This window comes from Merops nubicus, unplaced genomic scaffold (genome assembly GCF_000691845.1).
Source record: "Merops nubicus isolate BGI_N331 unplaced genomic scaffold, ASM69184v1 scaffold7850, whole genome shotgun sequence".
Taxonomy (NCBI): domain Eukaryota; kingdom Metazoa; phylum Chordata; class Aves; order Coraciiformes; family Meropidae; genus Merops; species Merops nubicus.
Window position 1 is genome coordinate 27,389 of NW_008583479.1, and position 12,412 is coordinate 39,800.

The window sequence follows — 12,412 nt, forward strand, 5'->3', positions numbered from 1 at the left end:
GGTATTAAAAGTTATCACTAGACTGTGCATTTAACAGAAAAAAAACCCCACAGTCTTTATGGGAAGAGAAGCAGCCAAAATGAAGATGCATTTGTGCTCATGCTCGCCAAGGCTGGTGACCGCGCTTGTGAGCCTTTGAAGGGATGCAAGCTTCCACACTAATATTGGCTGCACCCCAGCATTGATGCTTTGGCTCTGGTGTCCTTTGCCTTCCCCCAGACCTGTTCAAGCAAGTGGCAAGCTCCACGGGCTTCTGCGACCAGCGCCGGCTGGGGCTCCTGCTGCACGATTCCATCCAGATCCCTCGGCAGCTGGGGGAGGTGGCCTCCTTCGGGGGCAGCAATATCGAGCCGAGCGTCAGAAGCTGTTTCCAGTTTGTAAGTTCATGTTTGTTCACTGTTAATTTTCTGATTTATGTTTTGTGTTGACGTAGCATGTCCATTCTGAGGAGGACTGAAAATCTATAAGAAGGGTTAAGGTACTGAAGGTGTTCGCTGCTGAATTAAACTGTTCCTTTGACGAGATGTGTTTGAATTAGGCCATTTCTTAAGACCTGGTGGAAGAGCACCAGATTATGCTGTTATCCAGAGAGCAAAAAAATGTTATCAAATCTTGTATTGAAATTAAACCCTGCAAACAGTTTAAGTCTTTGTTATGGCAGCTCCTGGTTTTACAATTTTCTGTTACCAGCAGTAAATCACCATTTGTTGCTGCCATGTAGGTGAACAGCAATGGTTAATCTAAATTTTGGGTATATACATACCAGTGACAGCCAGGTGCCCAGGGGAGGGATAGGAAGGGAGTGACTGCCTGCAGTGCTGTCTAGGGACAAGGAGTGCTTGATGAGCTCCTTCCACTGCTGGATTGGATAATGGCAGTTTTCTGTAAAGAGTACAGAAAGAATTTCTGTCCTGTCTGTTGAGGAATACACTTCCAACTGGAGGCTCTTTTTCTAACTTGTAAATTATTTAATCTGGGGAGGAAGAGAGATACTGGAATTATTCATCTTTATCCTAACCACCAGCAGAATGCACAAGATGAAGACAGCTGCTTAATGAAAAGGTAGAGGAGGGGAGGTAATGTATGGTCTGTGATTAACTCTCAATGCATCTTCTACATTACAATAGAAGAAATGCTCTTTTCCCATCCTCTAAGTGTCCCTGGGGGATTTGGGGGGGGGGCGGAGGGAGTTATTTGCTTTTTTGCGTGCTGCTCAAGTTTCATTATGTAGTAGTTTCAGTTCTCTAGTAAGCAAAACACAGCAAGTTTTTTTCAATGAATATTAATGCTTAGAAGCAGTCTTCTTACACACAATGACTATGAAAAGAATCTAATTCTAAAATCACCACAAACTTCGGTTGTGATGGGATGTCTGCTTTCTGCATTTTTTAAACTTATTTTAAACAGGATTCCTGTTTTCTTGTTTCCATCATTTGTGTCTTGACCTCTTATAATTCTAATCTGTAGTTGATGCCATTTCCAATTTAATGTTTCATAGGACCATATACTGGGTAGATAACCGTTGCTGATAAAGTATGAGTAGTAGTGTTGATAGCTGTCTTAGACCCTGCTGCTGTGGCTTTCAAGCCTTGAGTTCCACATTGGGCTTTCAAGTGAGACCAACACAAAATGATGCTGCAACAAATCCATGTTCAAAACCTCAGAATCTGGCAAAACCATGGATTTTAGGAAAGAGGGCTGCCATTCTGTGTGCTTATGCCGGGGAAAAAATAATAAAATTCATAGTGATGGAACACAAAAACCCAGTTTTTATCAAGTTGGAGGAAGACCTTGGAATAAATGTTTATTTGAATAAAATGAGTGAGCAACATCGTCATTACAAATGAAGACTCGCCGGCGAGCTGAATGCTGCACCTCATCCAGCTGCCAGCCTTTCTGGAAACAGCCCAAGCACAGCTGGGCACAACCTTTCATGTGTTCGTAGATCAGAGCATCGGGAAACCTGAGGTTTCCTTCTCTTACCTGCACTGAAAAGTAGGTTTTCTTCTTACCTGCAGTGAGAGGAGTTACATCCTCTTTTTCTCTGGGTGAAGCTTCATTTTAACTTGCAGACTGGGAGGGTGGTTGCTGACCTCAGTTGCAGCAGAACAGATAATCTTCTAGGAGGACCAGAGATGGGGAAGGGAAGCTCAGACGAGGAGGGGTAAATAGAAAAATTGGTGGGATGGAGTCCTGGGGAGAGGAGCAAAGATCCAAACATAGGGAGAGCCCTGATGAAAGGGAGGGAGGAGGAATTAAGGCGTGGAAAAATGAGGGCCACAATTACATTACGATGGTAAGAACAGTAATAGTAATGATAGTGATGAAAGAAACTAAAGGGTGGGTAGAATAAGGCATGAAAGAAAGGAGTAGCCAGGAATGGAGTTGGGGGAAGAAATAAGACCTTCCCAGAAGAAAGGGAGGAGGGGAGCAGAGAGATCCTTTTAGTGTGGGATGGTGGTGCATGGGGAGCACGAGGGTCCTCAGGCAGGGGGCCACAGCATAGAGTTGTTGAGGGGGGAGGCTGGAGCCAGGAACAGGCAGGAAATGGAGTGGCTGGAGGAACTGGATGGCCGAGGAGGATTGCACAGGGCTCCCAGCAGCCTCCTTTTACTGAAGTGAGATAATTCAATTTTTTAAAATATTGTGAGGATTCATAGTTTACATTACATGTGTGGAAACTAAATTAAGTCTTTCTTTGAACGCCCACGGTGAGGAATGCTTTTACTTTAGGGCTTTTTTCTTTCCTTTTTTTTTCCCCCTCTCTGGTGATGATAAGCCAGCAATAAATTGCAGTCATGTCAGGGTTTGCAACAAATGTGTGCTTCAGAAATGGCTCTCCCAGCCCCCTCAAGTTAGGTGCCCTGACAACGGCCTTGTCTGTCTGCACAACAGCAAAAAATAAAAGGATGTTTACTGTTCCCAGCGATAACAGGGGAAATCTCTCCTTCCAGTTTGAAGTGCGAGTCCTTGGGAATGAAGGTTGGGAGCGCAGGCTTCCCAGCACCACTGTTGGCAGCAGCCTACCCGCTCCTGCCAGCCCTGCCTGCTCCCAGGGAGCAGCTCCCTTTATGCAGGCTGATGATGATGCTGATGCTGTGCTTTTTGTGGTGCTTTTCATCCCCCCAGCACCAGCTCTTGCCTTCCATAGTTAGTAATTGTTGGGAGAAAAAGGATATTATGGGGCTCATCTTTCTTGCATGGGGCAGGGAGATTGAGCTTTCAGATTTTAAAGAAAAAATATTAAGTGAGAGCAAAGAGCTTGGTCTGATGACCATTTGAAGACTTTGTAGTTCTGCCTAGGCTCAGACTGCATCGAAGCAATCTATAGATCTGTGAAAAATTGAGTGAATTCAGTATTGCTGGAGTGTGAAAGCATTTTCCTTTTCATTCTGTGATGGGTACGTTTCTTTAAGTAAACAGGATAAGGAATTGATGTGAAGAACACACGTGCAGTGTTTTAATCACAGTGGAAAATTATTAATATGCTTTCCTTGTATAGTGTAAGTAGAACCTAGGAATTCACGTCACTGCCTTGGAAGAGTTACTGTGACATGGGGATGTTTAAGAAAATTGATGTGAAAACAATGCAACTCAGATGAAAATGTCTCTTGCTGTTTTCTCAATAAAGTTTTGGATATTTGGTTCTAGGTTATAAACTGCTTTAAGTATGCTTTATTCTGAGCACATACTTGAAGTAGAGCACTTGATGTGAAAGTAAGTACAGATGAAGCTAAGGAGTAGAAAAATATGTGCAGTTATTCATACCTGTATTTTAAACCTTCTTATTTAATTTTATTTTGACAAAGGAAAGTATTTTAATATTCTGTGGTTTTTGGTCTTCATTTCTACATTTGTACTTGATCAATGATAAGGCGAGATCACCCTCGATTTCACAACTAGGTAACTCTGTCCAAATCCAGTGTATATACTCAGCAAAAAAAAAGTCAAAATAGCATCTTGTTAACCCTTTTAGGTGGAGATTGGGTATTGTAAATCCTAGGCCAGGACCCTGATAGTGACTTTGGCTCCAAATGCTGTGATTTGAATTGGCGGGGCTGTTGTTTTTTGAAGAGTGGGTTGGGGTGGTATTTTTTTGAACAGTTACAGAATATACTGTGTACAAATAACTACGTATGAGAATAACACACAAATGCAGCATTATTATTGAAGGACCAGATCTCTTGAGAGAGACCCAGATAGCCCTTCTTTCTATTCATGGGATATTTCTTCAGCTTTTGGCTCTGACAGGGGAGCGCTGGCCTAAGGGAACTAGCAAGTCCTTCCTGCAGTAAATGTCACAAACCAGCAATTCTAGTTTTATTTCTGCAGGAGTTTGTGAACCTGCCTGTCTTCGGGGGCACTCCTGAAGAGTCTTACAAATGAGCTGCTTTAAGGAGCTCTTTTAAAATGATTTAGGGGTTTGGGGAGGGGGAGCAGGACGATGGTGTTTTTCAAGTGTGGAGGATATAAAACTGTAGACTAATTCACTTTTGGGTTTTGTTTTATTTTATTAGTCTTTGCCACAACACTAAAAACCTTGGCTGGAGTAGTCAATGCGATCAAGTGTAATGCCAAGGGGTCAGAGTAGTGATCTTAAGGATCTCCTCCAAGGGTAGAGGCAGATGTAAGAAGTTTGTGTCATCCAAAGTCACATTTATAATAAACCTCTCTTGAGCTTGAGACAGCACGTGTCTCGGAAACAGTAAATTCTTGACTTTTGTTTTCTTAACGGCCAGAAATGGGGAGAACATTAATGTGTTGAGGAAGCTACTCAAGAGTGGAAAACAAGGTTGAACAGGGTTTGATCTCACTCAGGGAGACAGGGTTGCTATTCATGGTTTGCTTTGCATTTTTAAACTTTAACAAGAATCCCATTCTTCAGTTTAGTTTGTCCAAAACAGTGTTTATCTAGACTAATGTAAAGCTTTCCATCCCAAATGAGAAGCACTATTAAATTAACAATGCTAATTTATTTCCAATTAATTTCCTTCACTGCACATAAACAGAGTATAGCTCATAAAAAATGTATCAGAAGTTTGTGCTATGTTGTCTGAGTCTGTCCAAAACCATATCGCATTGTTCATGTAAAGCCACAACTGTATTTTGATGCACGTTTCATATTATGGATAGATAAAGTTAATATAGCATAGAATATTTTTTACCCTAGCAGGTGGAAGAAGGGAGGGGTATAAAAATGAAAAATTCAACTTCGAAGTATGGTGTGAAGATGCTAGCACTACCCAACTTCCTATTCCCCCATTGTTCCTGCAAAATAAGTACTGAAAAACAGATGTCTGGAACATAATGAATGTGAATGTCCCCCATAACAAATTGTTACTTGTAAGCTAGAAAGGGCTTTTTGAATTTTACTTCATGCTTCGCTCTGTTATTACCATAAAAATTGGGAGCTGCACAGAAATCTGTTCAAGAGAAAAAACATTAATATTCTTTACAGCTTGATCTTGTTGGTTCAGATATGAACTGTATGAATTCAGACTTTTTCCCTTATATAAAATCTTCAGCTACTGCCTTTACTGGATTTAGAGATTATTAAAATAATTGTAATAGCAGCTCAGGGAACAGTAGAGAACTGTCTGTCCTATACTGTCTGACCCTGACCAGCTTTTCTTCACGTGGCTTTAAATCTTCATGTAATATAATTCAGAACTAGTTCTGATACATTTTAATGTACCTAATCTCTGTGAGCACAGGTTTTGTACAGCCGGCGTGCAGAGCTCTGGGAAGGCAGCTATTGGGACTGTTGGCAGTCGACAGTGACTGCAAAATTAAAATAGATCTTTGGATGTTACAGAAAGTCTTTCGTCGCCGCAGCGTTTTCCCTGCAAGTTTAAAGCAGCTACAGGCGGAGAGCTGCACTTGGGGTGGCTCATTCTGATTCTGACTGCAGCTTGCACTGCAGCGTTTCCATACACTGATAGTTTTTCTATTAGAAATGGCATATTAAAGAGATCCTCTTAAAATTTTTTTGGAGGCTTAGCGGACCTCTGTATAGAAAGTAGTGTTGTTGGCAGGGTCATCGTTTGCCAGTGTAGTTCCTGGCTGATGCTGACTCACTGAGTAAGCCACAGAAAGTCTGCCCCCAACCCCTTTACTGCCTTGACTGCTAGCTGAAAAATAGCATATTGTTTAAATATAACTCTCTTAGGAGAGTTCTAAAATTAATTTAATTCTATTGAATTCACTGATGTCCTGCAGCAAAAGGCAGTGTCCGCTGTTCAGAACAAATTCTGTTGCCGGTGTTGGCTGGATTTTTATTGTACTTTTGATTTTCTCTCTTTTTCCTTTGGGAGGGTTCCTAAATTTTGAAGCTACAAGAAAGGAAAAAAAAAAAAAAGAAAATTTGAGTAGGATTTAATGCAGGAGGCTTCAGGAATATGTGTGGAAAAAAAAACCATTATTCCATTTAATACAAGATCTGTAGTGAATATTAAATTGTGAGGGATTTTTTATAAATAATTGTGGGCAAGTTGTGCTTTGATGGTTTTACCCCAAACATCCATAAAGGATGTGTATGGCTGTACTAGAAATCCATAAATGTGCATATTAAATGCACTTACAGGAGTCTTTAGATGGTTTCCCAAGCTAGCATCTCAAGAAGAAAGCCCTGACCAAAAAAATCTCTTTGTTTCTAATTAACCCAAGTATTGCAGCAGCATTTTAAGTCAATTTTAATGCAGTGCATTACTCAGGAGATATTCTGGGGATATTTTTACACATCTTTCTTGTGGCCAAGGGTTCTGTATAGAGACTTTGCGTTTTTCTCAGTCTTCAAGTATTGATCAGTTAATTTGTTTGTCAAGATTATAAATAGTTTTACCTTAAAAAAAACCAAAACCAAACAAACAAACAAAAAAAAAACCCACAGAATTAATTGGTTTTCCCTATAGCTCTCTCTTCTTTAGATCAGTCACAATATTTTTCTCCAGACTAGTTGCTAATCTTTTTAGTTGAATAAGGTTTTAGCTAGGTCATAGTAAATTCAGATTTCATGAGAAACTGGAAAAGCAACTGAGAGCAAGCACCAAAAACCCTAGCACTCAATCCCCTGTTCATCTTGGTCCATGTACATGATACAATAATGCTTATTATTTATTTAAATCCTTCAAATAGGTTTGAACCACAAAGGAAGACAGTCTGCCTTGTGAAGTTTGAAATATAAAAGACTGGCCCACTGAGGGCTGTATTTGAAAGCCAAGAGAAAAAGGAAAACAGAGGATTTAAATATATTCAGCACATAAATATGCTGTTCCTGTTGGGTAGCATAGAAGGAAATGTCTCAAGGAATTTGAATTAGCACATAGTGATGGTTTAGAGAAGTGGAGCAGGACAGTATCCTGCTTCGTCGCTTGGGCTGCTCCCTGTGCGGAGCCGTCCTCCTCCCTCCCGGCCTCCCCACCAGAGCCCTCCACTGTTTCCACCTGATCCATCAGCTCGCTTTCAGCACTGAAGCCAACTCCCAGGTTCTCAGATAACCAGTTTTGTGCTGGCTTCCCACCACCCTGCACGCTGGAGAAATGTTCCCTGTAAACATTGACTCCACCGCTTCACTGGTTTCTTTAAAATCCTTTTTGAACTTCTTTGCCTTTATTCTGCACTGCTTTTTGCAGTGGCTAGCCTGCTAGTATGGTGTGACCTCCACCCCTGCAGATAGTTTGCTGATGTCCCCTGTTGCCTTGTGCTTCTCATCTTTTTGCTCTTTCTTTTTCTGTGCTGTAGGTGCTGCCAGGTAGGCATAATACATCATTTTTTCGTGCGTGCATCATGCCTGCTGCAGTGGGATTCAGCTCTGTGACTGAGCTGCCTCAGAGTCACTGTAGGAGAGATAAATAATCACACTGGTTAGGATGTGATGGGAAGGCAGCAGAGGAACAGGGCTGTTGGCAAGTGCTCATAGGCTCACCTGCTTTTGGCAAAGAGGCAGAACTGGGAAGTAATGGAATATGAGGCTAAATCAGTCATATTCTGTAGGACAAAACTATATTGTACTTGCAGGCAGTGATGGGAAATGTAGAGATCATATGGTGGGAAGAGGGATTTTGAGGCATTTAAGGACATAGAGATTTTACATGTTCAACAACAGGCTTGAGAAGGGATTTGAATGAATGATTGCCTTACACGTGCATTTTGAAGAAAGGTCATTGTGATAATGAAGGATGTTAAGGAGAAAGGAATTTTTTGATCAAAAGACTGGCAATTTTTAGGGCTTAGGTAACACAAACTGTTTTTAAAATAGGTGAGAAGCAGTGCTATGCAGGCTCAGATAAGAGAGAGAGAAAACATGAGATCAGGCATCAAAGGTGATCTGTAAGTGGATGATTTTCTTTATGACAAAGTACATGGTAGTGCTTTCTATTGTAGTAGGGAATAAGAGAAAGATTTGAAACGTTAATAATAGTTCTCAATTCCTGGCTTGAAGACAGGATCCTGGAGATGTGTTTGTTTTGTTGGGTTTTTTTTCTTAATGAGTGGCTGGACTCGGGGAAAAGCTGAAGTATATTCAGGGAAAAGATAACAGAGTAGTAGTAGGTGAGAAGCAAATGGGTTGCATCGTTAATTAGCTGATAGTAGACAGATCACTTGTGCTCAGGCTGTATCTTTGTTCCATGTGCTGCAGGCCAACAACAAGCCGGAGATCGAAGCAGCGCTCTTCCTGGACTGGATGAGGCTGGAACCCCAGTCCATGGTGTGGCTGCCCGTCTTGCACAGGGTGGCTGCTGCTGAGACAGCCAAACACCAAGCCAAGTGTAACATCTGCAAGGAGTGCCCAATTATTGGATTCAGGTATGAGCTCACTCCTTTTCTGCCATGTGTGCTGCTGCTTGGTGCATCAGGAGCTCTCCTTGTGTCCAGGCAAATCGTTTGCTTGGTATTATGCATGTTGTTCAGGGAAAAAAATCGTTGTGATGGCACAAGAGGGAGAGTGACACCTAGACTGGGACAGTTGTGAGAGAGTTGAAGAGAACAAAAATCATCCATCAGTTATGATGTCTTAATTTGTCTTAAGTTAAGATGTCCCTTACTCTGTGCCCCAACCTTTCTGTGCCTCAACCAAAGTATTGCCGGATTGTACAACTAATGTAATATGATTTGCTTTACATTCAGTGTGTCCTATACATGCAGTTACATTTTCTGAATTGAATCCTAATGAATTGCTTTCTGTCAGGGTATAAAGCAGGAAAGTGCCTTGGAAATTCACAGATGTGTAAAGCTACATGTGAATTTCTCAGACAAAAAATGGTATTTGTGAAACATTAACCTGGAGTGGGGGAAATGTTGCTGGTCTATTTAAACATCTGGATCCACACCATGGTTACTATGGCATTGAATAGCTCACTGTGTTGTAAAATGGCTATGTGTTGATATGCCTGTTGAGAATCCACTTAACGGCTAAGTAAATACTCACTTTCAATTATGCCCAGACTTGTTTTATCACTTTGCTTCGCAATAGCCGCTTTGTGTGGTTTCTGTCCTTTCATTGCACAGTTTTCTTGTACCGTTGGCATGTCTTTTTCTGTGCTATCATGTGGTTTACAAAGAGCTTTCTGTAATTTTGTTTCTAAAACCCAGATGGACAACAGCACCAAGCAATGCCACACAGAAAAGCCATCATTTTGCTCTAACCTGGGAGAGTGTGAATGTTGCTTTTATTGTATGTAGTGGGGCAGTGTTTTCAGCTGTGCCATTTCACAGGCAGTGGGAAATGGGAGGTGTAATGAAGGTATTGCTTTGGTATGAATCTCACTTTTTCTTCTGTGAGGCTGTTACTCTAGTCATCTTAATTCTTCTGCTTTTATTACCCTTGAATATCTTAACTGGGAAATTTTAAATATTACTGAGAAAGAGGTAAGGATGGGATGGGGATAGTTCAACACATCCTCAAAGTCTAGTTTTCCCATTCCCAGATAAGGTTTATGAATTACTGAATTACTTAAATGGTTTTGTATAGACAGCCAAAGATAAAGCCAAAGACATGTAGGTTGAACTGAAAAATGCAGCAGTTGGAAAATCAAAGGATGGCAAGTGAATGGCAAGTCTGTAGTGAGCATCGAGAACTCGGGAAGTGGACATTGGAGCTCTGTGTGTGCATCTAATTTTACTTGTCTGATCTCATCCATCTCTTAAATTTATATAACAAACCTATTATCATGATAGTGGAATCTGTCTGTCACAGATTTTTTCTTTGGCTTTGCAAGTCATTGAAACCCTGTGTACCCACTTGACAAAGAGATACTGTATTGGAAGGCTTTTAGAAAGCTAATACTGTGTGCCTCAGTACGTGTAAAACAATGTCCTTTTGAAGTCATTGTGACTGAACTGCCTCCCATGTTTGGAACAAGACGACCCTTATGCCTCCTGCTCTTTCAAGTACTTGAGCACAGCAGATCCAATAGTTAACTTCCTGGTAGAGCTGATGAGATTAAATAGTGGCCCGAAAGCGTATTTGGAGTTTTGCACGGATGAAATACCATAAAGGAAAACTGTTTTGATAGAGGCCCTTGGAAGGACACAAGCAAGTTCCTGCCTTATATGCAGCACTTAGGAGTTTGCTGGAGCGACTTGTTGAGGAGAGCATTACTTATTAAATTTTACTTCCTCAGGACATTCTGTGTTAAGGGTCCTGATGAAGAGCAAAAGAACTGAAATTAGCATTAGAGAAACAAAAAGCATGGTGCTGTCTTTTGTATGTTAAGAGAGAGTGATTGTGTAGCGGTCTTCACTGTTGCCCAATGTTAAAAAGTTTTTTGAAGATTCAGACCTTTGATAAACATCTTGAGAGAGCAGTACCTGTCCCTCAGTGGCAGAGGAGCATTACCTGGCATTGCACACTGCATGGCACCTCTGTGTCTTTACTGACACAGAAAACTTAAACCAATATGAGGCATTCACATGCAAAGTTCTGAAGTTGTGATTTTTTTTTTTTTTTTTGCTCTACTTTTAGGTACAGAAGTTTAAAGCACTTCAACTATGACATTTGCCAAAGTTGCTTCTTCTCTGGCCGTGTTGCAAAAGGTCATAAAATGCACTATCCCATGGTGGAATACTGCACACCAGTAAGTAGCTGGTTTCCTGACCCTTACTGTCACTTCTTATGTAGAAAGGAAAAACTTCATTTCCTGTGTGCAAGGTAATGGAGCATTTGGGTGGCTTTCCTTTCCCTCCTACAATTAAATCCCCTTTAATATACTGTACATGTCAGCAATTCTTGATGCTTAGTAAAGGATACTGCAATGGTTTGAAGTAAATTGAATTTCATTGTTTGTACAACGCTGTGTTGAAAGGTATTAGTGTGTGCTGATGACTTTTTCCACATTCACCACTGTAGGTCACTTTATGGGTCCTGCAGGAAGCCTCTGATTTGTGCAGACATTCATTGGTGTCTTAGGTGCGACTGAATGTTTTCTCCATATCCATGTGAAAATTTTCTTCCTTCCCTCAGCAAGTTGTTTCACTTGTTTTCCCCCAACACTATGATTGCATTTTTAATTTCTTTACTGTTCAGTGATATCATTGTATTGTGTCATCACTAGATAATATAAATTATTGGGGAGGTTCTCAGGAGTAGCAAGCTAGACTTCATTTCTGAAGACTGGAAGGCAGGGTGTTCAAAACAGTGCAGCAAAATCAGCTGCAGTGATGGTGTGGTGAGGGTCTTAACCTTTGTTTCACAGCTCTCAAAAGGATCGCTTCTGTGTAAACATTTCTTTCATACCAGACAGCTGGCAAAGGAAATTCCGTTTTACTCTCTCCGTGTGCTGCTTTTTCTTTTTGGCCACTCACGACCAGCAGAGAGGGGCATAAATTAGAGGAAATTCGAGGATTTCTCAAATTGTCCTTCCACAATGCAGCACAACTGAGTTTTAGCTATCTTTTCTGCTGTCTGTGGTGGTGTTGAAGCAGAGCACTCTCTGGCTGCCATTGGCTGGTCTGATGGGATGGTCCACAGTCTTGTACTTTCATCTGCTGGTCAGATACAAACATGGGCTAGCCTCATGAAATTGTACGAACAGTCTTTACATCTCCGTCCAAACAAAAAAGGCATGACCAAAATGAAGCAGGCTTCCAGCTTTTCTTAGAAACTTAGGAAAGAGAGAGAAAAATTTATTCCCTTGAAATACATAGTAAAGCAAAACCAGTGGTTTTGTTAGTTTTAATTTACAGATGTTTGGTTACATTAGCTATCAACTTTTACTGTAGCATTTAAGTGGCAGTATTTAATCTGAATCTCTGCAAGGGACACTAACGTGTGTTCTCTGGCTTTTTGTGGGTATTCGTCAGCTGCTGCTTTTCGGCCTGTCCCCAGGGGCTGAGGCTGCTGGGAAGGTGATTTACCTGAGCCAGAGGGGAGTGCTGGCACTGCCTGGGCAGGTCTGAACAGACTCCTTCATCA

At 41.2% G+C, this 12,412-nt stretch overlaps 1 protein-coding gene across 1 annotated transcript in view; it reads left to right on the forward strand.

The window, feature by feature from the left end:
• The window catches only part of LOC103773476 (dystrophin-like), a 72,603-nt gene that overhangs the window by 21,126 nt on the left and 39,065 nt on the right, over positions 1 to 12,412 (forward strand). Inside the window, exons 5-7 of the mRNA XM_008940848.1 lie at positions 220 to 377; positions 8,639 to 8,805; positions 10,964 to 11,075. Coding sequence (XP_008939096.1) covers positions 220 to 377; positions 8,639 to 8,805; positions 10,964 to 11,075 — 437 coding nt within the window. The remainder of the gene's footprint in view (positions 1 to 219; positions 378 to 8,638; positions 8,806 to 10,963; positions 11,076 to 12,412) is intronic.